At 36.0% G+C, this 24,963-nt stretch overlaps 1 protein-coding gene across 1 annotated transcript in view; it reads right to left on the bottom strand.

The window, feature by feature from the left end:
* Nucleotides 1-24,963, bottom strand: part of PLCZ1 (phospholipase C zeta 1) — a gene marked incomplete at both ends in the record, with an annotated part of 48,980 nt that overhangs the window by 19,795 nt on the left and 4,222 nt on the right. The window contains 3 exons of the mRNA XM_081310801.1: nt 4,148-4,292; nt 8,539-8,740; nt 17,546-17,777. Of these exons, the coding sequence (XP_081166927.1) occupies nt 4,148-4,292; nt 8,539-8,740; nt 17,546-17,777 (579 nt within the window). The remainder of the gene's footprint in view (nt 1-4,147; nt 4,293-8,538; nt 8,741-17,545; nt 17,778-24,963) is intronic.

The raw sequence follows: 24,963 nt of genomic DNA on the forward strand, positions 1-24,963 counted from the left end.
GACTCTGTATCCTCTGACCTACATTTTATATTTCCATCCCCAATTCCATCCCTAGTAACCATGCTGCTTTTTTTCTCTATCTCTGTATAGCTGAATTTTTTAAGATTCTCCGAATCAGTGTAGTATCTTTCTTTCAGTTTCTGACTTATTGCACTTAACATAATGTCCTGCAGGTCCATCCACGTTGTGGTAAATGGAAAGATCCCATTCTTTTTCCTGGATAAATAACATCCTATTACAAATACATGCCAGTTCCTTCACCTGTTCTGACCAACACTTATGTTGTTTCTGTATCTTGGCCACTGTGAATAATACTGCAAATAACATGGGGGTGTGGGCTGCTTTATGAGGTGGTGATTTCATATCCTTTTGGAATACTCCCAGAACAGGGATTTCTGGGTTATATGGTACTTCTATTTTTCATTTCTTTAGAAATATCCATCCAGTTTTCCATGATAGATGCACCAATTTGCACCAACAGTATAGAGGAATTCCCCTTATATCCTCATCAACATTTGTTACCCTTTGACTTTTTGATAAAAGCCATTTTAACATGTGTGAAGAAATGTCCCATTGTTGTGGAGACTTGCATTTCCCTGATGATTAATGATGCTGAGCACCTTTTTGTATGCATGTTGGCCATTTTTATGCCTTACCTGGGTTTTGCTTATTTTTGAATGGGGCTATTTATTTTTCCAGTATTGAGTTATATGTATTTTTATAATTTATATTAACCACTTATATACGGTTTTTGCAAGTGTTTCCCCCAATCTGTAAGCTGCTATTTCATTTTGTTAGTTGTTTTCTTCACCGTGCAGAAGTTTTAAAATTTGATATGGTCCCATTTATTTACTGTTTCTTTTATGGCCTCAGCTTTGGGTATAATACCCCAAAAAGTTATTGTCAAGGCCAACATCCAGGATTTTTTCTTTTTTTTCTCTTTGAATATTTTGTTCTCTTTGGGTATAGTTTTTAATCTTATATTTAGGTCTCTGATCATTTTAAGTTGATTTTGGTGTATGCTATACAATAAAGGTCCAGTTTCATTCTTTTGCATGTGGAACTCTTCTCTTCCCAGACTGTTTATTGAAGAGAGAACCCTTCCTTCATTTTGTCCTCTTGGAGCCCTTGTCAAAAACTAGTTGACTCTGTGTGTTTGGATTTATTTCTGTACCCTTTGTTCCATTCTACTAGTCTATATGTCTGTTTTTATGCCAGAGCCATACTCTTTTAATTATTATATTTTGTAATGTAATTTTAAGTGAGGAAGTGCTATACCTCCATCTCTGTTTTTCTTTCTCAGAATTGCTTTTGCTGCTTATGGTCTTCTCAAGTACCAAAAAAATAGGATTTTTTCTGTTTTGGAGGAAAAGGCCATTAGGATTTTGATAGGGGTTGCACTGAATCTATATATTGCTTTGAGTAACAAGTACATTAGCCATATTAATTTTTCCAATCAACATGAAATATATTTTCATTTGTGTCTTCCTCAATTTCTTCCATCAGTATTTTGTACAGATATTTCACTTCCTTGTTGAATTTATTCCTAGTTATTTTTATGATACCATAAATGGAATTTTTAAATTTCTTTTTCAGTTAAGGTCATTATTTGTGTATAAAAATGTTGATGATTTTTGTATATTTATTTTGTATTATGTAAATTTATTGAATGTACTTATTAGCTGTAACAGTTTTTTTTTTTCATGGAATACTGTCATCTGCAAATAGAGATAATGCTACTTCTTCCATTCCACTTTTGATTTTTTTTCCTTTTTCTACTTGTCTAATTGCTCATCTCTTATTCTTTAGAGTCTTAGAAGTTATAGGCTTTCCATCCTTGCAAGGTATTTGAATTTTAAAATGGCTTCCTGTCTCCTTTTATTTCTTCTGTTACTCACACTGAATTAAATGAGGAATATATCATGCAAATATTTTGGAAGAGTATTTCCTATATAGGGAATAGCTAGTGCAGAGGCTTTGAGATGTGTCTGAAAAAGACTAAGGAATGAATAAGGAATATAGTAACAGGAGAGTTGAGAAGGGTTACGGAAAACCAGTCATGCAGGGCCTTGTGAGTCATGGTATGGATTTTAGCTTTTATTTTATTTTTTACAGTTAAATAGCAGATTCTTTTTCTTACTTTCTTTTTTTATTTGCGCATTTCAATCACACAAATAGTGAGATTCATTATGCCATATTTTTATATGTACATAGAATACTTTGTTCAACTTGAGAAGGGAGATGATATGATCAGACTTGCTACAAAGTCTGACTTAATGTGTTGAGATGAAAAACAACAGGAAGAAGAGGAGCCAAAATATAAGAGGCTATTATGGTAGTCCAAGTGATGGGTGCTGGTGGTTTTTCAAGACAATGACAGTTAGTTACTATGAAAAGGAGTCAAGTTCAGAATATATTTTGAAAGTACAGCCACGAAGAAACTGATTGAGGGGTCTGAAAGGAATCGGGGAGAGCTAAACTTGACAACAATGATTTGGGCTTGAGCATTTGAAAGGTGCCATCAACTGAGATGAGGAAGGTAATGGGAAGAGCAGGACTCAGATATAGAGAAACATCAGAGCTCAATTTTTGAATATGGTTAGTTCAATAAGCCCATTCAAAATCCAAAAGGAAATGCCACATAAGTAGTTAGATATTTTAGTGTTAGTTGGCAAGGTTGGAGTAGAGGTATAAATTTAGGGAGGACAGGAAAGGGGAGGTCCTAGGGACTGAAACTGACCAAATTGTTATGTGCATGTACAAATATGTCACAATGAATCCCACTAATATGTATAATTATAATGAAAAAAATAAAATTAAATAAAAAGCTAATTTACAAAAAGAAAAAAATTAGAAATTATCAGAAATTGGATAGTTAAGACAATGCAATACTATCAATGTTTTTATAGCAACAGAGAAATTATTTGATATTTATATCTTAAGAATATTTATTTTATGCCCTTTTAGGATAATATGTAGCAATTGACATAAGTTTGTGATTTTAAGTTTATGTTTACAGATTATATAATTCATTGCAGAGTTAGGAAACTTTTTGTTTATTAAATTTATGTTTAATTTTTTAGGTATTCACTGTTTAAGTTCTAAGAAGATATTTGTTAAATCTCTTTGACTGCACTACAATTATACTATAATTGAAGTTCTTAAAAAAATCAAGCATATTGTTTACAAAATAATTTAAAATGTGTGAAGGTATATAATTAGGCAAGTTTGTAAATGGGACCAAGTATTATTCAAAACTCCTTAAAATAGAGATGGCTAAATCTGCCCAATTTATAGATCAGGACATGAAAGGTGAATTTAGTTCCATAAAGAACTAGATCTTTGCCGTAGCAGTGGTGCATACCTGTAAACCCAGCAGCTTTGGAGTCTGAGGCAGGAGGATAGTGAGTTCAATGTCAGCCTCAGCAAAGGCAAGGTGCTAAGCAAATCAGTGAGACCCTGTCTCTAAATAAAATACAAAAAAAAGGCCAGGGACGTGGCTCTGTGGTCTAGTACCCCTGTGTTCAATCTCCAGTATTCCTCCCTACCAAAAAAATTAAAAATAAAAAGGGCTGGGCATGTGGGTCAGTGGTTAAGCACCCTGGGTTCAATCTCTGGTTAAAAAAAAAAAAAAAAAGAGAGAGATCTTTAAATCTGTAACTTTAGTAAATTGAATAATAAATTTAAAATCTGAAAGAAACTTATGAACATTCTTCACTATTGCCATTATAGTCATAAATAATTTCACTAATTGTGATAATACATTGCTGACACATTTTTTTCTTGAAAATAAGAGAGTTAAATATTGGTAAAATGTTTGCTATTATCTGGATCAGTATTTCTCAAACTTTTTTGGCCATAACCCATAGTGAAAATATACTTTATACCTTAACAAATACACATACACACATACTTCCACAAACACAGGATTAAACAAAAAGTTCTATAAAACGACATGTACCTTACAGCCTGTTTCATTTTGATAAATCTGTCTTTATACATTACATGGATTTTATTGCCTATTAATCGATCATAAACCACAATTTAAAATATCATCTCTCTAAAGTAAGGCCAAGCATTACGTAAGGATTTTGAAACAAGTTGACTCTGTTGAAATAACCATAATTTAACAAAGATATGCACATACCATGAATGCATATTTGTGTATCGACTGGACAACAGTTTTAAACAGAAGCTTGCTAGTGAGTGTGTAACCGTGGTACACAACGGGCTCATTCTGTGATCCGTCCCAGCAGTCAATTTCCAGACAACGGCATCCTTTCACCAGGGCGCTAATGAGATATAAGCAAGACACAGCGTCATTCCTGGATCCTTAACAATGTGTAGGGAAGTGGGTGGGTGCATATAGTGTCAACATATTCAAAAGACTTTTCATTATTTCACAGTAAATGCACAAATTAATGCACAATACAGGTGAATTTTCAGTCACTAGAAATTTACATCCTGAAGGAAGAACACACTACCTGTGTGCTCCAACTTGGTAACTGCTCTTTTCTAATCAACTGATTTGGTTTTGCTCTCCATTCAAGGATTAGTTTACTATAAGAAAAAAGATACCTGCCTCCATAGTTGTAGGTACCAAACACCCCTGCTCCCAACCCAAACAATTTTGCTTATGGTGATATTTACTGTTAGATGTAATATCATTGACATGTAATAGTGTTCATATTCATCTCTGAATGTTATGCTATATTAGTAAGGTTTATTTGATTCTCTCTTCATATCAGGTTTTGGGGAAGGGAATACAAGAGTGGAAAGAGAAGAGAAAAAGAGAGACACATCATGGCAATACTTTCCCCCTGGAAAGAAATGTTGGCTGGAGAGAGTCGAAAGTGGAGAGCTTGACAGCTCAGTAAACAAACTGCATGTTCTTAACCATTTTAGGTAAGGCCATCTCCAATTCTAATCCAAGTAAGAGCTGGAAAAAATTTAAATGTATGCAAAGGAAACCTGAATACCTGCTGATCTACGTCAATTTGACTCATGATTTCACTGGGAGGAAACTTTGAACTGACAGCCTCAGAATATGCCAAGTTCACATCTCTATCCAAAGTCAGGAAATTTATATTTCCACTTCTTCTAATGTCTTAAACTGGATTTCATTTTTCCACCTCTCAAATAAATCTGTTTCTTGACCTGGACATAAATTCTGTCTTAGGTTTATAAGTCTGGGTTTGAATGAATTTTCAGTATTCTTCCTGTAAGAGGAACATGGCAAAATGTTTACCACACACACTTTTATTTACACTGTGTCTGTTGGAGCTGATTGCATTCAGATTCCCCCCCCCACTTAATAATAATGAATATACACAAATAGGTCTCAAAATCTTAACTGCCAACAGACAGCAGGTCATTGTGTGCTATTTTGAAATAGGTTTGTTTGTTTCCAGCATTCACCAATATCTATTAATTTATTTTTTAAATGGCCTCAGTGATTCCTGAAATAGGAATATATATAAAACAATAAAATGAATAAAATGAACTTTTGATCTGGGCACACACACAAACATGGTTGCCTTGAACTTTTCTCTTGTGTTTTGTGGGCACAGCCCAATGTGGGGCAACTTGCCAACCATGGTGCCAGCACCACCAACACAGTGAAATGATTAGTGTACTGTGAACTCAGAATCCTGAAATCTCTACCTATTCTTAATGCTCTAGTTCCACAAGAGCAGGCTCACAATAACTGTTTGACCTGGGGTTGACTATTAATATTTATTGTGCTTATATTAGAAAAGAATGTGAACCCTAGAATGTTAGGAAGAGAAATAGAAGACAGACAAAAGTGGCTGTCTAAAATACAGTCTTGGAAAAGGTAGACCTGAATCAAGTGAGGGCTGACTTGAAGCACTAGGACCTTAGAACGGGTGCTCATCTATTAGAGAAGAGGTGAAAGCAGTTCCCTTGCCACACATGAGAACTATTTTCCCATGGAAACCCAGGTGAACATCTATTTTCCAAGGGGCATTTTAAATCAGCCCACAGTCTATAGTCCTCTCATTCTCAGTTGGATGATTTTGCCTCCCAGGAGATGCTTGGAAATATCTACAAACCAGGGAAGAAGGGGAGGTTTGCAGGTAGAGAAAATCCAGGGATGTTGCCGAACATCCTACAATGTACAGAGTAACCTCCTTACAACAAAGAATCAACTGATTCAAAGAGTAGGGAGCCTGAGAAACCCTGCTCTAAGTCATGATAACCTGGAGAAGGGTGGTCTGAGCACCAAGTGCTTATATAAAACAGTAATTTTTCCAAACAGAAGCACAGAGCACCAAAGGACCTAGGAGAAAATGTAACTTTAAGATCTAGCGCTTCTTTAGGGATCATATTTAGTCCCTTTCTAGGGAGATGACTCAAACAGTACTTAGGTAGGAGTGCAGCTGAGAAAAGAGAAAGCAATTATGACACTAAGACAATGTGCTAAATTCAGGGGTAGGGGGAAGAGACCTTCTGTTCCCTTGGGAATAATATAGATGAAAGAATCCAAGGAGGCAGGGCGTTGGAGAAAAGAATTGGTGAATCTTATCTTACTTGGAGCTTTCACCCACATAAAATACAAAATTAAATGATTAATGAACTCTTTCTGAGATTTTGGGGGTTCTTTCTTTTGTAAAAGCACAGTTTTACTCAGGCATGGAGTGGTGCTCTATAATGTGAAACTTCTGAGCTTTGCTATCCACTTGCCTTTGGGTTGAAGGAATGAAGCTAGAACACTTTTATAAGAATCATCTGATTCATTAGTGTTTCCACAGGCAAGTAAGGTGGTCCCCTAATTTGGGGCATAAGTCCTAGATTGGGCTATTTTTGCAGAGTTCCAAATGTGCACATTTCTTGGTATGTAGCTTTATTCATGCACAATTTAGACTTTTAAATTGAAAAAGAAGCAATGTTTATTTGTAAAGTTTCTTAATTTCCATGAAAGGATGCTTGCTTCGCCCTCCTCTTGGCTGATTATCAAAGTAAATTGTCTTGCCCTTTTCATCAATATAGAGTATCGGTCCTCTGGGACGTTGCCAGAGAACAATCTTTAGCTCTCTACCAGCAGGATAATCTTCCAGCAGGATAATCATAGCTACTCAGGAGGCTGAGGCAGGTAGATCCTAAATTCAAGGCCAGACTGCGTAGCTTAATGAGACCCTATTGCAAAATAAAAAATGAAAAAGGCTCTAGCTCTGTGGTAGAGCACCTCATACAGCAAAGAGCTGGTCTCTCAAGCTTCATGATTTCAGTCCACAATATCCTTGTACACTTGACTATTGGGCCAAAAATCTTGATTTCCTCTCTCTCCCTCCTGCCTCCCTTCACCTCACCTAGTCAGCCTTATTGGCTTTACCTTTTCAAAACATCTCACATTCAGCCACTTACCATTGTCTCAGGTGCTACCTCCTGAGTTCACCATCTACATATCATTGTCACCTGGACTGCCACAGACCTTCCCAAATCACCTTCAACCTCCCCTCCTGCCCCATCAGTCCTTCCTCCACGTGACAAACCATGACACTATCTTAAGGGAAATCCCACTCCAGTGGCTTCCCACTGGAACTGAAATAAAACCCATTCTCCTTTCCATGGTCAAGACAGCCTTCATAACCTGAGCCTGTCTTCCTCCTAAACTCATCTCTCTTCATTCACCACTTACTTGTTTCCAGCCACATGTGCTGTCTTCCTCTCTTTTGAACATGTCAAGCCCTTTTCATTTCTTCTGTTTCACATGACCTTCCTCTCAGATCTTTCCACGACTCCCTCTATCATCATGAAAGTTAATTGAGGAACCCTTCCTAACCTCTTCATCTAAAGTCAGACCCTCTAACCCATGCTGCTTTCTATCATGTTGCCCTCATTCCTTTTCTCCATGACTCAACTGGGTCCCGAAGATATCTATTTGCCTACTTTTTAATCTGTCTATTCCCACATATTCATACATAGACAAGTGTAGAAGCTTTGAAAATTTTTTTCCACTGCTCTGTGTGCACAGGAGTCGGCTAAACTGAAGTCGGCATTAGCAGTAGGATGTATTGTAGGATGTAAAATTGGAGATGCAGCATGGATTACTTTTAATCTATGTGAATTATTTGACATATAAATCGACAAGAACCAATGTCTATGAATGCCAAGTAACACAATTTACTGTACTATGCATTGCCTTTTTTTACAGCATTGTGACCTGAAGTCTGAGAATTAATGTTAATGACCTCTGTTAAAATCTAGTATGTTCGGACTAGTCAAGTATGATAAGAAGTCATGTACTCAAATAAGAAGTATTCAAATTGTTCAGGACACTTTAGAAGCACCATAACCATGGAGAAGAGGTCAGACAAGATTAGAAGGAAAGTATAGGATACTAATACATAAAATAATTTATGTTGCCACTTCATCCAAAAGTTGGATCATCAAGATTCATATAAATAAACCATGCATTGCCTGCTTTTTACTCTGCACTCTTGCCAACTGAGATAGATACTACCAGGAGCTTCCAGGTGTTTTGAATATGACAGATTTAAAAATCAAAATAAATACCTTACATATCCCCAAAGGTTACTTGGTCCCACTAATTGATCAGATACCAAATATGTGTTATGTGAACTTGAAATAAAGTAATCCTTTAATGAATGACTCATATCTTGATAAACTTTTGTACACTCCTGCTTAAATAGTAGACACTCGGATGAACTCATGAATCTTGTAAAACCTTCAAATGACATCTGTCGTGCTTTCTTAACTATAAAAAAATAAGAAAAAAGATTATAGAAATACTATTAGTAACATAAAACATTACATCTCACTTATAAATTTATCCAATAGAGTATCTTTTTAAAATATTAATTTGGAGGGTTGGGGATATAGCTCAGTTGGAGGATTCCTTGCCTTGCATGCACAAGGCCTGGGTTCAATCCCCAGCACCACAAAAAAGAAAAAAATAATATATATATATATATTATTTTATTTTATTTTTTGTGGTGCTGGGGATTGAATATATATATATATATATATATATATATATATAATTTTATTATCTCAGGGTTTGTTTTTTTTTACATTTTATAAAGAAACACAAGTACATCTACCATAGATCAGTGAGCATCTACAAGCTACATATGTAGATAACAAGCACCCAGGTCAAAGGACAGAATATTACAATATCCCAGAAACCTGCCTCCAACTCCCCTCCCAGTCACCACCTCCACTCAAATGAATTTACTGTTCTAGCTTCTAGAACATATACTAGTTTGCTCTGGTTTTTATACTTTATATGAATGGACTCATACAGTGTGTGTTTTTATGCCAGGTTTCTTTTGTTCTACACTGTTTTTAAAATGTATTGCTTTAATTTCAAATAGTTATACAAGGCTCATTTCCATTACTGCATAGTATTCCATTGTGTAAGTATGCTGTAGTGTATTTACCTATAATCTTGATGAACATTTAGACAATTTCCCATTTGGGGTTACACAAATAGTACTACTATAAACAATGAGAACAAGAATTTTGGTGCAAATATGTATTCATTTTTTGTTTCATACATACCTAAGAATGGAATCACTGGTTGTTACATATGATCATCTACAGAAAATTATCTCTGAATATTTTTTATTCAATATACTATGTACTAAAATTATCTGTTTAAGCAGAACATGGACCCTGGAACCAGAAAGTATGGTTTCAAATCCATACTTGTTTATAACCTTGAACTTGTTAACTTCTCTGTATCTATGCAATGGGGATACTTAGAGAACTTATCTCTATGTATTAGCTCTATAAATGTCAGTTGTTATTGCTGCCATTCATGGTTCAGTTTGGCACAAAAGGAAAGCTGAAATGAATTTAAGACTAGAGTGTGATCCTTGGCAAAGAATTGTATTCCTAGGAATTTATCCTGTAAGTGTAGAGACTCAAAGATCAATGTGCAAGCATGCTCACATAAGCATTATTTATAAAAGCAAAATAAATAGAAGAAAACAAATTAAAGATCGAAATATGGTACAATTGCAAATAGCCATTAAAAATAATGTGTCATAAAAATATAGAGTGACATAAGTAAATATTTATGACATCATAAAAGTGAAAAGGCCAGCTTCCAAAATGCTATTACCGAGGAGGATCCAACATGGCGGCGGGCACGGAGAGATCAAGTCTCTGACCTCTTCAGCTGTGCGGGCATAGGGAGTCGTAAACCGTCTAAATGCTGTTTGCTCAGGATCACTAGGCAATGCTGAGCTGATGTGGATCTGGGGCAAACAGTCTGGGCCTCTCAGAACACACACTGAGCCCGGATCGGCTGAATTCAAGCTCCCGTTCGCCTGCTTCTCGTAGACAAACTGCTGTGACTCAGCACTAAATGATCCTGCTGAAACAACCGGTCGGCCCTTCTGAACCTACGGAGGTGAATGCCAACTGAGCCTTCATAGGTAGTGGCCACAGGATTGAAACGGGGCTTGGGAGAGCCAGTCAGGACCCACCCGTTGCATTGGTCACCCGGCAAAGGGAAACGAACTGTCACCATTTGCATGGGATACCACCATGGCAGAGAACTGACGTCACCAGACTGCGGCAGAGGAGATAACTTCATTGAAACCTGCGGCTACAGGTGTGTAACCCCCTAGCCCTCCCTCTCCACACATCGGGGAAACCTTAAGGACCCCTCCCAGCTCTCCCTTGAGCGCGATAGCCAGACCAAGGGAATCAGGAGTGGTGCGGGACCCGCGGAGCAGAACCCCCGGCTACCGCTCCCACCAGGGCTGACAACTGAGGTCTCTTGCACCAGCTACCAGGAGCGTGGCTACTAGAGGGCAAGCAAAATTCGCTGAGGGTTCTCAGCCCCAAGCTCCTAAAACTTAGGGTCTGAGGGAATGGCAAACAGGGAGAGTGTGCCCAGTTGTTCATGAAAATAAGGCTCCCGGGAGCACCAGACCTGGCGTGTAGCCAGTATTGTGGTGAGCGTCACTGGTGAGAGGGGCCTGGCTAGAGGAAAAGTGGGGAAGCGACTAGACACAAGAGAAGGCCCTAGACACTCAGGATTGGAGACCCGCCCAGTCGGGGAGGAGGAGCTGCTGCATAGTGATTGGTTCCCATGTATTGAGAGGAGAAGCTTGGCCCGGTGGGCACAGCTCCACCTACTGGAAGAGAAGTTAATTAAACTCTAAGACTGCATTTCTTAATTTTTTTTTTATTTCGGTCTTTATTCATTTTCATTTTTTTGTTGTTTTTTAATTTTTTTATTACTTTTTTAATTTTAATTTTAATTTTTTTTATGTTTTTAACTTTTTTTTCTTTTTTTATTTTCTACTTTTTTCCTTTTGTCTTTTCATTTCTTTTCAATTTCCTTATTCCCCCTTCCTTGAATTCTACCTGCTTACTCTCATTCTCTTTAGTGACTTCTTCCCTTCCCTGCTAATACCTTTCCTCCCAAGCATCAAATAAATTTATAGGAGTAAACAGTAACTCAGCAGTCAAACAGAACAAGAAGTAAAATGAGCAGCATGAAAAAGCAAGGAAGAAAAGGAGTACAAACAATGCAGGACAACCTAAATATTCAGGAGGACCTAGAGGCATCAGAAAAATGGTCAAATAAAGAACTCAAGGAATACCTTAAACAGATGGAATGGAACCTTAAAGAGGATATGAGACAGCAAATTCAAACAGTGAAAGAACACATTGAAAATGAATTACATAAACAGATAAAAGAAGAAGTTAAGCATCTTTATCAGGAGATAGAAATTATAAAAAAAATCAAACAATAATTCTAGAAATGAAAGAAACTATAAACCAAATTAAAAACTCAAATGAGAGTATCATTAACCGAGTGGAGCAAGTAGAAGCCAGAATGTCAGATAATGAAGACAAAATATATCATCTTGAAAAGAGTCTAGCCAACTCAGAAAGGCTGGTTAAAAATCACGAGAAAAACATCCAAGAGATATGGGATAACATAAAAAAAAATTTAAGAATCATTGGGATAGAGGAAGGCACAGAGATTCAAGCCAAGGGAATGAGTAACCTGCTGAATGAAATAATTACAGAAAACTTTCCAGAATAAAAAAGGAAACAAATATACAAATTGTAGATGCATACAGGACACCGAGCACACAAAATCACAGTAGACCAATGCCAAGACACATTGTTATGAAGATATCCAATATACAGAACAAAGAGAAAATATTAAAAGCTACAAGAGAAAGGAGGCAGATCACATTCAGGGGTAAACCAATAAGGTTAACAACGGATTTTAAATCACAGACGCTGAAATCAAGAAGATCCTGGAACAACGTATTTCAAACACTGAAAGACAATGGATGCCAACCAAGAATTCTGTATCCAGCAAAATTAAGCTTCAAGTATGACAACGAAATAAAAATCTTTCATGATAAACAAAAGCTAAAAGAATTTGCAGCCAGAAAACCAGCATTGCAAAGCGTCTTGAGCAAAACACTACACGAGGAAGAAATGAAAAACAATAACCAAAACCATCAGTGGGAAGTGGCTCGGTAAAGATAGAGGACAAGAGGAAAGCTAATCATGGAGAAAGAAACTGAATTAGAAAAAAAAAGATAAATAATCAAACATGGCTGGAAGTACAAACTATATATCAATAGTTACTCTAAATGTTAATGGCTTAAACTCTCCAATAAAGCGACACAGGCTGGTAATATGGATTAAAAAACCAAATCCAACAATATGCTGCCTCCAGGAGACACAGCTGATTGGAAAAGACATACTCAGGCTGAAGGTGAAATGTTGGGAAAAAATATACCACGCACATGGTCCTCGTAAGCAAGCAGGGTGGCCATCCTCATATCGAATAAAATCGACTTCAAGACTAAGTTAATCAAAAGGGATAAGGAAGGACATTATATACTGTTAAAAGGAACCATTCACCAACAAGACATAACAATTATCAATATTTATGCACCAAATAATGGTGCTGCGACATTCATAAAACAAATTCTCCTCAAGTTCAAGAATCAAATAGACCACAACACAATAATTATGGGTGACTTCAACACACCTCTCTCACCATTGGACAGATTCTCCAAACAAATTTGAATAAAGAAACTATAGAACTCAATATCACAATCAATAACCTAGACTTAAGTGACATATATAGAATATATCAACCATCATCAAGTGGATATACTTTTTTCTCAGCAGCACATGGATCCTTCTCAAAAATAGACCATATATTATGCCATAGGGCAACCCTCAGTAAATATAAGGGGTTGGAGATAATACCATGCATTTTATCTGATCATAATGGAATGAAACTGAAAATCAATGATAAAAGAAGGAAGGAAAACTCCTACATCACATGGAAAATGAGCAATATGTTACTGAATGATCAATGGATTACAGAAGACATAAAGGAGGAAATCAAAAAATTCTTAGAGATAAATGAAAATACAGACACAACATATCGGAATCTATGGGACACAATGAAAGCAGTTTTAAGAGGGAAATTCATCACCTGGAGGTCATTCCTCAAAAAAAAGAAAAAAACAACAAATAAATGAGCTCACACTTCATCTCAAAGCCCTAGAAAAGGAAGAGCAAAACAACAGCAAATGTAGCAGAAGGCAAGAAATAATTAAAATCAGAGCAGAAATCAACGAAATTGAAACAAAAGAAACTATTGGAAAAATTGACAAAACTAAAAGTTGGTTCTTCAAAAAAATAAATAAGATTGACAGACCCTTAGCCATGCTAATGAAGAGAATAAGAGAGAGAACTCAAATTACTAACATATGGGATGAAAAAGGGAACATCACAACAGATACTACAGAAATACAGAAGATAATTAGGAATTATTTTGAACACCTGTATTCCAATAAAATAGAAGATAGTGAAGACATCGATAAATTTCTTAAGTCATATGATTTGCCCAGACTGAGTCAGGAGGATACACACAATTTGAACAGACCAATATCAATGGATGAAATAGAAGAAGCAATCAAAGACTACCAACCAAGAAAAGCCCAGGACAGGATGGGTATACAGCGGAGTTTTACAAAACCTTTAAAGAAGAATTAATACCAATACTTTTCAAGTTATTTCAGGAAATAGAAAAAGAGGGAGGTCTTCCAAATTCATTCTATGAGGCCAACATCACCCTGATTCCGAAACCAGACAAAGACACCTCAAAGAAAGAAAATTACAGACCAATATCTCTAATAAACGTAGATGCAAAAATCCTCAATAAAATTCTGGTGAATCGGATACAAAAACACATCAAAAAAATTGTGCACCATGATCAAGTAGGATTCATCCCTGGGATGCAAGGATGGTTCAATATACGGAAATCAATAAATGTTATTCACCACATCAATAGACTTAAAGATAAGAACCATATGATCATCTCGATAGATGCAGAAAAAGCATTCAACAAAGTACAGCATCCCTTTATGTTCAAAACATTAGAAAACTAGGGATAACAGGAACTTACCTCAACATTGTAAAAGCTATCTATGCTAAGCCGCAGGCTAGCATCATTCTGAAAGGAGAAAAATTGAAGGCATTCCCTCTAAAATCTGGAACAAGACAGGGATGCCCTCTCTCACCACTTCTATTCAATATAGTTCTCAAAACACTGGCCAGAGCAATTAGACGAAAGAAATTAAAGGCATAAAAATAGGAAAAGAAGAACTTAAATTATCACTATTTGCGGACGACATGATTCGACACCTAGAAGACCCAAAATGGTCTACAAAAAAACCACTAGAACTAATAAATGAATTCAGCAAAGTGGCAGAACCCTAAAGAGAGAAATAGAAGAAGATCTTAGAAGATGGAAAAATATACCCTGTTCATGGATAGGCAGAACTAACATCATCAAAATGGCGATATTACCAAAAGTTCTCTATAGGTTTAATGCAATGCCAATCAAAATCCCAACGGCATTTCTTGTAGAAATAGAGAAAGCAATCATGAAATTCATATGGAAAAATAAAAGACCCAGAATAGCAAAAGCAACTCTAAGCAGGAAGTGTGAATCAGGCGGTATAGCGATACCAGATTTCAAACTATATTACAGAGCAATAGTAACAAAGACAGCATGGTACTGGTACCAAAACAGGCAGGTGGACCAATAGTACAGAATAGAGGACACAGAGACTAATCTACAAAGTTACAAGTATCTTATATTTGATAAAGGGGCTAAAAGCATGCAATGGAGGAAGGATAGCATCTTCAACAAATGGTGTTGGGAAAATTGGAAATCCATACACAACAAAATGAAACTGAATCCCCTCCTCTCTCAATGCACAGAAGTTAACTCAAAATGGATCAAGGAGCTTGATATCAAATCAGAGACTCTCCATCTGATAGAAGAAAAAGTTGGCTCCGATCTACATATTGTGGGGTCGGGCTCCAAATTCCTTAATAGGACACCCATAGCTCAAGAGTTAAACAAGAATCGACAAATGGGACCTACTTAAACTAAAAAGTTTTTTCTCAGCAAGAGAAACAATAAGAGAGGTAAATAGGGAGCCTACATCATGGGAACAAATTTTTACTCCTCACACTTCAGATAGAGCCCTAATATCCAGAGTATACAAAGAACTCAAAAAATTAGACAATAAGAAAACAAATAACCCAATCAACAAATGGGCCAAGGACCTGAACAGACACTTCTCAGAGGAGGACATACAATCAATCAACAAGTACATGAAAAAATGATCACCATCTCTAGCAGTCAGAGAAATGCAAATCAAAACCACCCTAAGATACCATCTCACTCCAGTAAGATTGGCAGCCATTATGAAGTCAAACAACAACAAGTGCTGGCGAGGATGTGGGGAAAAGGGTACTCTTGTACACTGCTGGTGGGACTGCAAACGGGTGCGGCCAATTTGGAAAGTCGTATGGAGATTCCTGGGAAAGCTGGGAATGGAACCACCATTTGACCCAGCTATTGCCCTTCTCAGACTATTCCCTGAAGACCTTAAAAGAGCATGCTACAGGGATACTGCCACATCGATGTTCATAGCAGCACAATTCACAATAGCTAGACTGTGGAACCAACCCAGATGCCCTTCAATAGATGAATGGATAAAAAAATGTGGCATTTATACACCATGGAGTATTACGCAGCACTAAAAAATGACAAAATCATGGAATTTGCAGGGAAATGGATGGCACTAGAGCAGATTATGCTTAGTGAACCTAGCCAATCCCTAAAAAACAAATACCAAATGTCTTCTTTGATATAATGACAGCAACTAAGAACAGAGCAGGGAGGAAGAGCAGGAAGAAAAGATTAACATTAAACAGAGACATGAGATGGGAGGGAAAGGGAGAGAAAAGGGAAATTGCATGGAAATGAAGGGAGACCCTCATTGCTATACAAAATTACATATAAGAGGTTGTGAGGGGAATGGGAAAATAAACAATGAGAGTAATAAATTACAGTAGATGGGGTCGAGAGAGAAGATGGGAGGGGAGGGGAGGAGGGATAGTAGAGGATAGGAAAGGTAGCAGAATACAACAGTTACTAATAGGGCATCATGTAAAATTGTGAATGTGTAACCGATGTGATTCTGCAATCTGCATTTGGGGTAAAAATTTGGAGTTCATAACCCACTTGAATATAATGTATGAAATATGATATGTCAAGAGCTTTGTAATGTTTTCAACAACCAATAAAAATAAAGAACTCAAAAAAATAAAGAAGAAAAAGCAATCTTTTAAAAATATGTATGAAATGTTGCTGAGGTTTAGATCTTAAATGTCCTTCAAAGCTCCACATGTAAAGGCTTAGTCCCCTGCTTGGCACTATTGGGAGATGCTAGGAAATAAAGATGGGGGCAAGTGGGAAGGCATGGAAGTGTGCCCATGAAAGACCCCCAACCCCTCCTTTTCCTCTCTCTCTTTCACTTCCCAGTCAGCATGAGGCAGGTAACGTCCTCCTTGACGGTCTCCCTCCACAATGAGCTGCCTCGCTACGGGCACAAAAGAAGGCCAATCAACCATGGACTGGAGGCTCCAAAACTGGAGCCAAAATAAACCTTTTCTTTTATGAACTGATTATTTCAGGTATTTGTTAAAGTAACAGAAACAAGCTGACACAGTTGTAAACAGTTATGTTTATAAAAAAAACAGAAAGAAAGAAAAACTGGTGATTTCATAATATTTTTCCTTTCTAGATTTGTTTTCATTTACCTTAAATTTTATGTACATTTCTAAAATGCACAAAAATAGAAGAATATCTATAACTTGATGTTTTGTCTTATAGATGAGATTTATAGGAGTAACAGAATCTTCATCTCACTTTCATGTCTAAATTCATCTCTGAATACTTTAGAGATAAATAGAAACAGAAAGGAAAGGAGCTAGACAAAAAAGTAGGAAAGAAAGTCATGGCTACACATTATAGCTTTCTAAAAGGTTCATATACATGCTATAATATATTTTTTGCATATTCTGTAAAATAAAGTTGACCCATTCAAATATTTGAATTTAATTATCATCATTCACAAAAATACTTTACATATAAATAAATATAAGTATTCTGATAAACTTTGAAATACAGACATACCTTCTTCGATGGGCTCATATTTCTGAATGATGTCAGAAGCATCAGCTTTATTAGCCTTATTTCTGGATTGTTCTTGTGCTAGAAATTTAGTCAGGTTATTTTCGAAAAGAATTTTCCGGTTTTCAGAATACGCTTTGAAAATTTCAGCAATTTCTTCTCTGTGTGCAAAAGTCCGATAAATTGCTCTAAATTCTTCTATGGTGATTCTTCCTTGTTTCAGTCTATCATTGTCCTACTAAAAAAAATGACTGGTGGGCTCACAATGTATCAAAAATACATACAAAATAAATGTTAGAATATTAATGTGATATACATAACAATTTAAACTTTAAAGATGAGGAAAATTAACACTGGGTTCTTATTAAAGATAAAATACATAAAACTACATGAAATGATACCCAAATCAGGGAAAGGTTAGTGGATCATAACTTTTCAGAACCCAGTGGCCACAGTCGAGGTATGGGGGAAGACAGCAATTACAGGTTGTCTTACGTATTTCATTTTGGTATTCCACTCTATTTCAGTACCTTCTTAAAACCATACCAGGCAGTGTGCGATCCCACGCCACCTACATTCAGCCTAGACCGTAAATGTCAGAATGAATCAGACACATTCAAGATCACTGTACACAGAGCAGAGTGCTGTGGCACATGCCTATAATCCCAGCAGCTTAGGAGGCAGGAGAATCACAAGTTCAAAGCCAGCCTCAGCAATGGCGAGGCACTAAGCAACTCAGTGAGACTCTGTCTCTAAATAAAATACAAAATAAGGCTGAGGATGTGTCTCAGTGGTTGAATGCCCCTGAGTTCAATCCCCAATATCCAAAAAAGAAAAAACCTGACTATATACTGCAGAGACTGTAGTAGTTATGCAACACCTTGAATTGCTTGAGTGTGCATAATCATTTTAGAATTTGGGATAGCAACAGATGAGATAGGGTCTACTAAGAAAGAATGGATCACCTGGCTGTTATGGAAATTTCATATTTAAATCTTATGAGATAGAAGACAAGGACATAGGCGGGGTTCATAATAGAACCACTTTAAGGTTGAGTGAGGAAATGACTAGCAAACGTTGAAGATTAGTATGAACAGTGTGCATTTGGAAGAGATGGAGAACTGCAGGTAAGATAGCAGAAAATATGTAATTCAAGTGAAAGGCAATGGATATACACTAAAGAACAGATGCAAGTAAAATTATGAAGGGAGAAATCAGAAGGATTCAACACATGGCAATTTTAGACACTTGAGTGAGAGAATTCAGAAATGCCTGAGGTGGGAAAAAAATAAAGTAACTACAGTAGAATTTTGGTATTGCCAACAAATAAAAACTAGCGAATAGGAACTTCAGTCGAGAAGTATGTTTCATTTCAAAAAACAAAAAGCTTTTTATTTAATATCTTACTCATTACATTTTAAACACCTTGAATACAAAGAGCATGTGTCAAAGGGACATTGTGTTGTGGTGAAAAGCTGACAGAATTCTTAGACAGAGATATATTATATTCCAAACTTCAAAATGTGTGAGACTTTGGACACATAAAATAAACTTTCTGAGTTTCAGAATTTTTTTATCTGAAAAATATAGATAAAATCACTGATGTCATCAGGCTTCTGTGAGAATTGGAAATATACTATAAATGGTAGTTTTAAACACCAGTATATTGCTATGTATTATCTGTCTTCCCATGCATCATCCAGCCTAGTGTCTCATCTTTGGAAATCTTTCCTGTGAAGTGTGCAACATTATAGAACCTCTAGGGCGTAACAGGAGACCAACATGCTAGACATGATCTCTTCATTTCATTACGAAAAATTCAGAGGGGGTGATTAGACAATCATATATAAAGGGATCCATGAAGCAATCTGAGCTGGAAACCAAATATAAAGAGCACTGAGTTGGTACAAAAAGGAACACTAATCATACATACGGAACAGCGAGAAGAAGCAGGGACTCAAAGTGCAAAGTGAAAATGGAGATAAGCTGGGGAAACAAGCTGAGGTCTGTGGTTGTCAAATCAGATACTGGTTCTGCCAAGCTCTTTAAGTAATAATAGTTCCTTAAAATTTTATAATCTTAAAGTCATACATATTGTCAATTATCTTAGTAAACAAACATGATTCAACTTACTGTCTTTAAATTCTGAATTTTGAAGTCTTTAACAGAATGTTACAGAATTAATGTAATTTTATTTTAACCCAAATCCACTCTTAAATTTTCATAAGATCTTAAGTCAATAAAAGTCCAAGTGGGCCTATGATATCTGAAAATTTTTGTTGCATAAGGGTATCTATATTAAAAGTTAATAGTCCTACTAAATAGCAGCATTAAGTAAAATACACATTATCCACTGAGTAACAGGTTTTGTTACTTTCAAGCAGGGTATAAACTTGGTCATCTGAGAGGTTCTCTGATAACCTATTTTGTTTGTTGTGTTTTCCTAAAGGATCAAAATCGTCATTTGAGATATTAAAATTAGAGACATAAAGATGAAACCAAATTCCACAAATTCAGATCATTGCTACAGTTGATCAACACCAAAGAAGAACTAAGGGTCAAAATTAATCCAATTACAAAAAAAGAAAAACTACACAAAATAATTAGGATTGTCTCACTGAAGATGAGAAATTACTGAAGATGGGAAGACCTACATGGAATGAGAAAGGGAAGAGAAAAGGACAAGAAGGAGATATATGGTGGTGGAGAAGATGGAGAGGACTTAGTAAACAGAGTCATGATGGGGGAAGCAGAGAGAAGAAAGCAATTGCAGGAAAAATTCAGGTCTGAGTATCAAGGTATTTAGCAGCAGTTAAAGCTTACAATACCAATGTATTAGTATGTCCCTGGTCTATGAACATGTGTAGAAGACCAGATTATGAACTAAAACCACATAAGACAGTGGAAAGACTATACACCATCAGGTGAATTAACAGTAGATATGCAGAAAAAAATTATGTCAGATGCATATGTGATCACTTCAACTCCCTTCTGAGTGTTCCCAGTGCATTTATTTGTCTTCAGGAAGAAAACACATACTACTTGTTGCATGGCTTCTGAGACCAGTTGATATCATTGGTGATTTCTGTTCTTTTCCTTTCCCTCCTTGTCCCTCACTCTGGGTGCTCTGAATTTGTTACAGTATACATACTCATCCATGTCTTGCTGTGGAGTACAGGCTGTTCTTTCTGTCTGGAATACCCTTCTTCTTTTTATTTATTTATTTTTTTGAGGTGCTAGAAATCAAATCTAAACCTGTACACAAACATTAGACAAGCTACAACAGTAGTTTGAATATGGTTTTGTTGTACAGGATAAAAAAAAAACTAGGAACCTTTTCCTATTTAATAGTAGGTGAAGTAATTGAGAATAAATTGCTCAGGAAGAATTTAGAAAGTCAGATGAAAAGAAATAAAGAATTGAACTTTAAGAGGAAAGTAGAAGGGATGGTCAGAAGATGGATGGAAAAGGAATGATAAGAGATTTGGGGAAAAAATAGGAAAGAGTGATGCTCAAGAAGACAGGACAGATAGAATTTTAAGAAAGAAGGAATAAATAAAATACATAGAGAGGCCAACCATCAGATATAGCATTTTAGACATAAAGAGGTTTTTAAGATAAATGTGAATACAAAACTTATCTCAATGGATCATTGAATAAGTATAAAAGGAAATATAAAGAATTATTTTGGTTTATCTGCTAAAAGACCAAATGCAACAGCAGAGAATATGGTGCTATTTATTTTATTAGATAAGACTTAAAAAGTTTATATTGTGGAATACCAACCATAAAGGTAGGAAACCATAAACCTGAGTTCAACCAAACAGAATACAAGTGGCAGAACTGATTTCAGTTTGCAGGTTTGAGGACAGACAATAGAGTCTGACTTTTAACTTCCAGTTCATTCTACACTGCTGCCAGATTATTTATCCTAAAATATGCAATTCTTTCCTAGTCAAAACACTTCAATGGTTACTCAGTGCTTCCAGAAAGAAACCCAAATTCTATGGTCTACCATTCAAAGACTTCCATGGTCTGGCATTTGCAGCTATTTCTTGACACCTGTCTTCATGCATGCTGTACTCGAGTTATGTTTGATTACTTCTGTTCTTCAAGGACTCCTTGCATGCATGCCACACATGTTATGGCTCACTTTTTAAGATCCATAAAGAATGCCACCTCCACCATGGCATTTTCTTTAAAAAGCCCAAATCAGATAGGCTTTTTATCCTCGGATTCCCTGTTCGAAATTCTCATGAGATTTATTAAGACCATTTCACAAAATAGTAATTTCTGCATTTCTTTTTCTTCTAAGAGAAAGATAACACTTTGTTTATTTTTTACAATGCATAGTTTCTGAAAGAGTGCCAAGCACATAATATAAATTTAGTAATTATTATTAATTGTCTAGAAAATTTCAAGACTTAAGTCCTATATTACAAAATTTTGCATTAAAAAAGATTGAATGTCATACTCAATCAACAATCAGAGTTATAACCTAACACTAGGTATATGTATTGAAATAATATGTACTATTTCCTATAAAATATTTTAAATGTTATAAATTAAAGACTGTAACATGGTAAAAGCAATAAAGTTACTTTTAGTAAAAGAATAAAAAATACTTAAGACATTGCTGCTTAAGCCATGACTCAATAATTAATCTTATAAAAAGAAGTTCAGAATACATTGCCAAGATCATAAAGTTATATGTTCTTTACTCAAATTTAAAATAAAAAGTCACCTTGTAAAAAAATAAATTCATGTCAAGATTTTATGTCAGCTCCTTAGGAAATCAATAGATGTAATGCATCTTTCGAGAGCTTTTGAACAATTATAAGTGCTGTAGTTTCATTTGATACTTTGCTGTAGTTTCAGCTGATACTTTGAATGCCTACTTTTTGCATGATCTAGGTACATTCATAAATAATAGCTTATTTAATATTCATAAGAATCCTGTGAGATAACTATATTAGGATTCTATTCTGCAGATTAAGAAATTCACTCAGATATTTTACTCACCAAGAACTACATAGCTGGGATGTACTGGAGCTTAGAATCTCCACACTCAAAGACACTAGAAGATTTTGGTCACCAAACTAAGTTTCATTATGGTTTAAAAATTTGTTTACTCCAGCAAAAAGTACACTATAAAGTGTAAAATTTTAGTAATAAGAGTTAAACAAAAGAATTGACTGTCCAAGATGACTCATCCTCAGCTATCCCCAAAATTCAAATTAGCCCATGTACCTTCTTTAAGTATTCTATTTAATCAACATTTTAATGCATGTATGGAAATTTAGCCTGAGGCAACAAAGTATCAGAAGGCTGAGATTTGTAATAGATAAGAATGGCTATCATTATCTCTAGCAATTAGAGAAATGCAAATCAATACAACTCTAAGATGTCATCTCACTCCAGTCAGAATGGAAATTATCAAGAATACAAGCAACAATAAATGTTGATGAGGATGTGGGGATAAAGGAACACTCATACATAGCTGGTGTGACTGCAAACTGGTGCAGCCATTATGGAAAGCTGTATGGAGATTCCTCAGAAAACTTGGAATTCAACCACCATTTGACCCAGCTATCCTACTCTTCAGTTTATACCCAAAGGACTTAAAATCAGCATACTATAGTGATGCAGCCACATCAATGTTTATAGCAGCTCAACTCACAACAGCTAAGCTATGGAACCAACCTAAGTGCCCCTCAACAGATGAAAGAATAAAAAAATGTGGTATATATACATAATGGAATATTACTCAGCTTTAAAGAAGAATAAAGTTATGGCAGGTAAATGGATGGAGCTGGAGAATATCATGCAAAGCCAAGTAAGCCAATCCCAAAAATGTTTTCTCTGATATGTAGATGCTGACTTACAATGGCAGGGGTGGCAGGGAAGAATAAAGGTACTTTGGATTAGGTAGAGGGGAGTAAAAGAAGGGAGCAGGTATGGGGGTAGGAAGGACAGTAGAATGAATTAGACATTATTACTCTAGCTTCATATATAACTACATGATATCAGTGTGAATCTACATCATGTACAACCAAAAAAAGAAGTTATACTCCGTTTATGTATGATGTATCAAAATGTATTCTACTGTCACATATAACTAATGAGAACAACAACAAAAAAAAGAATGGCTATCATCAGCCTCATTTATAAGTAATTTGTTTCTAAAGCTTGAGGTCATTTTAAGGAAGGTTTTTGATGTGTTCTAAGAAAACCCTGCTGCTTTGATTTTTATAATTAACAATGTTGTCATAGCTCCTCCAAAAAGATTTTGCTTAACAAAATAAACCTGCTGGCCTACCTATGTCTAAATAGCCATAAATTTTGATTAGTGATTCATTTCTGTACTTTTATAACTGTTGAACATTCTACATAATGCTCTTAAATACGGCCTGTATCTTACTCAGTTCTACTTGAAACAGATGATGTCTATTTTGAAGACAATTCAAAGCAACCTGATAATCACAGAATAATATTTTCCTTGTTTCACATTTGGAACAGATTTTGATACATCACTACTTCTGTATTGTGCTGTGAATTGTATTAAATCAAGAAGTGAGCTGTCTCTCCCTTTGGGAGTTAACATTGAGGGGAAATCCTTCTTGTAAAGGACTTTTCACAGAAACTCGTGTCTGCAAATGCAGCCTTAGACATGAGCTGGTTAAAATTCCTACAGCTTATGGCAGCATGTACTACTTGGATTCTGAAAAACAACTGTGAAACTATTGTCTTTTACTGTGGTCTCCTGAGAAGTACAGCTTTTCCTTTTTGGATTCCCTGTGCGTGGTAAACTTGAGGGCTAAGGCTTATCGAGAGAAGTCTGAGACAGTTTCCCATAGGTCTCATGAGTTTCAAAGTGTCTCCTGAGACAAGGTACTGACCACCTTTCCTCTGGGTTAGCTTTCCCAGGATATTTGTATAGCAGGTAGCTTTGGTAAAGATAGCATCTTCCTCCAAAGGAAAAAGCAGATTTGCTTACTATCCACTGTATTAATGTTAATGACAGCCTCAGGTTAAAGATCAGACTGGCTTATCATCCTTCATTAAAGAGCTGGAAACCATCAGCTTAAGTTTCCTCTCTTACATCCCAACCAGCAACATCCCACAGCAGGCATCTGGTCCTCTTCATGTCATTCTTTGGCAACTGGGGTTTGGTGAAGTAGCATCAAAATGCTAATACTGTGGTAACTGCTGATTTTCTGAGTAATAAGCTGTCTTTTCTCTCTGATCTACAAGCCTGCCTCAGCAAGGATCCATGATACTACAACAGGCAAACTTGCTACCTGGCAAGTAGGGTAAAATGTCAGGGTAAAATGTCCTTTATAGTCTGTCAGCAATGACAGCTTCAGGGGAGATTGGGTTATCTGAATACTCACTTTCAAAAAACAAAATCATATTTGGGA

The sequence above is a fragment of the Spermophilus citellus genome (genome assembly GCF_964194105.1).
Source record: "Spermophilus citellus genome assembly, chromosome: 10".
Classification (NCBI taxonomy): Eukaryota; Metazoa; Chordata; class Mammalia; order Rodentia; family Sciuridae; genus Spermophilus; species Spermophilus citellus.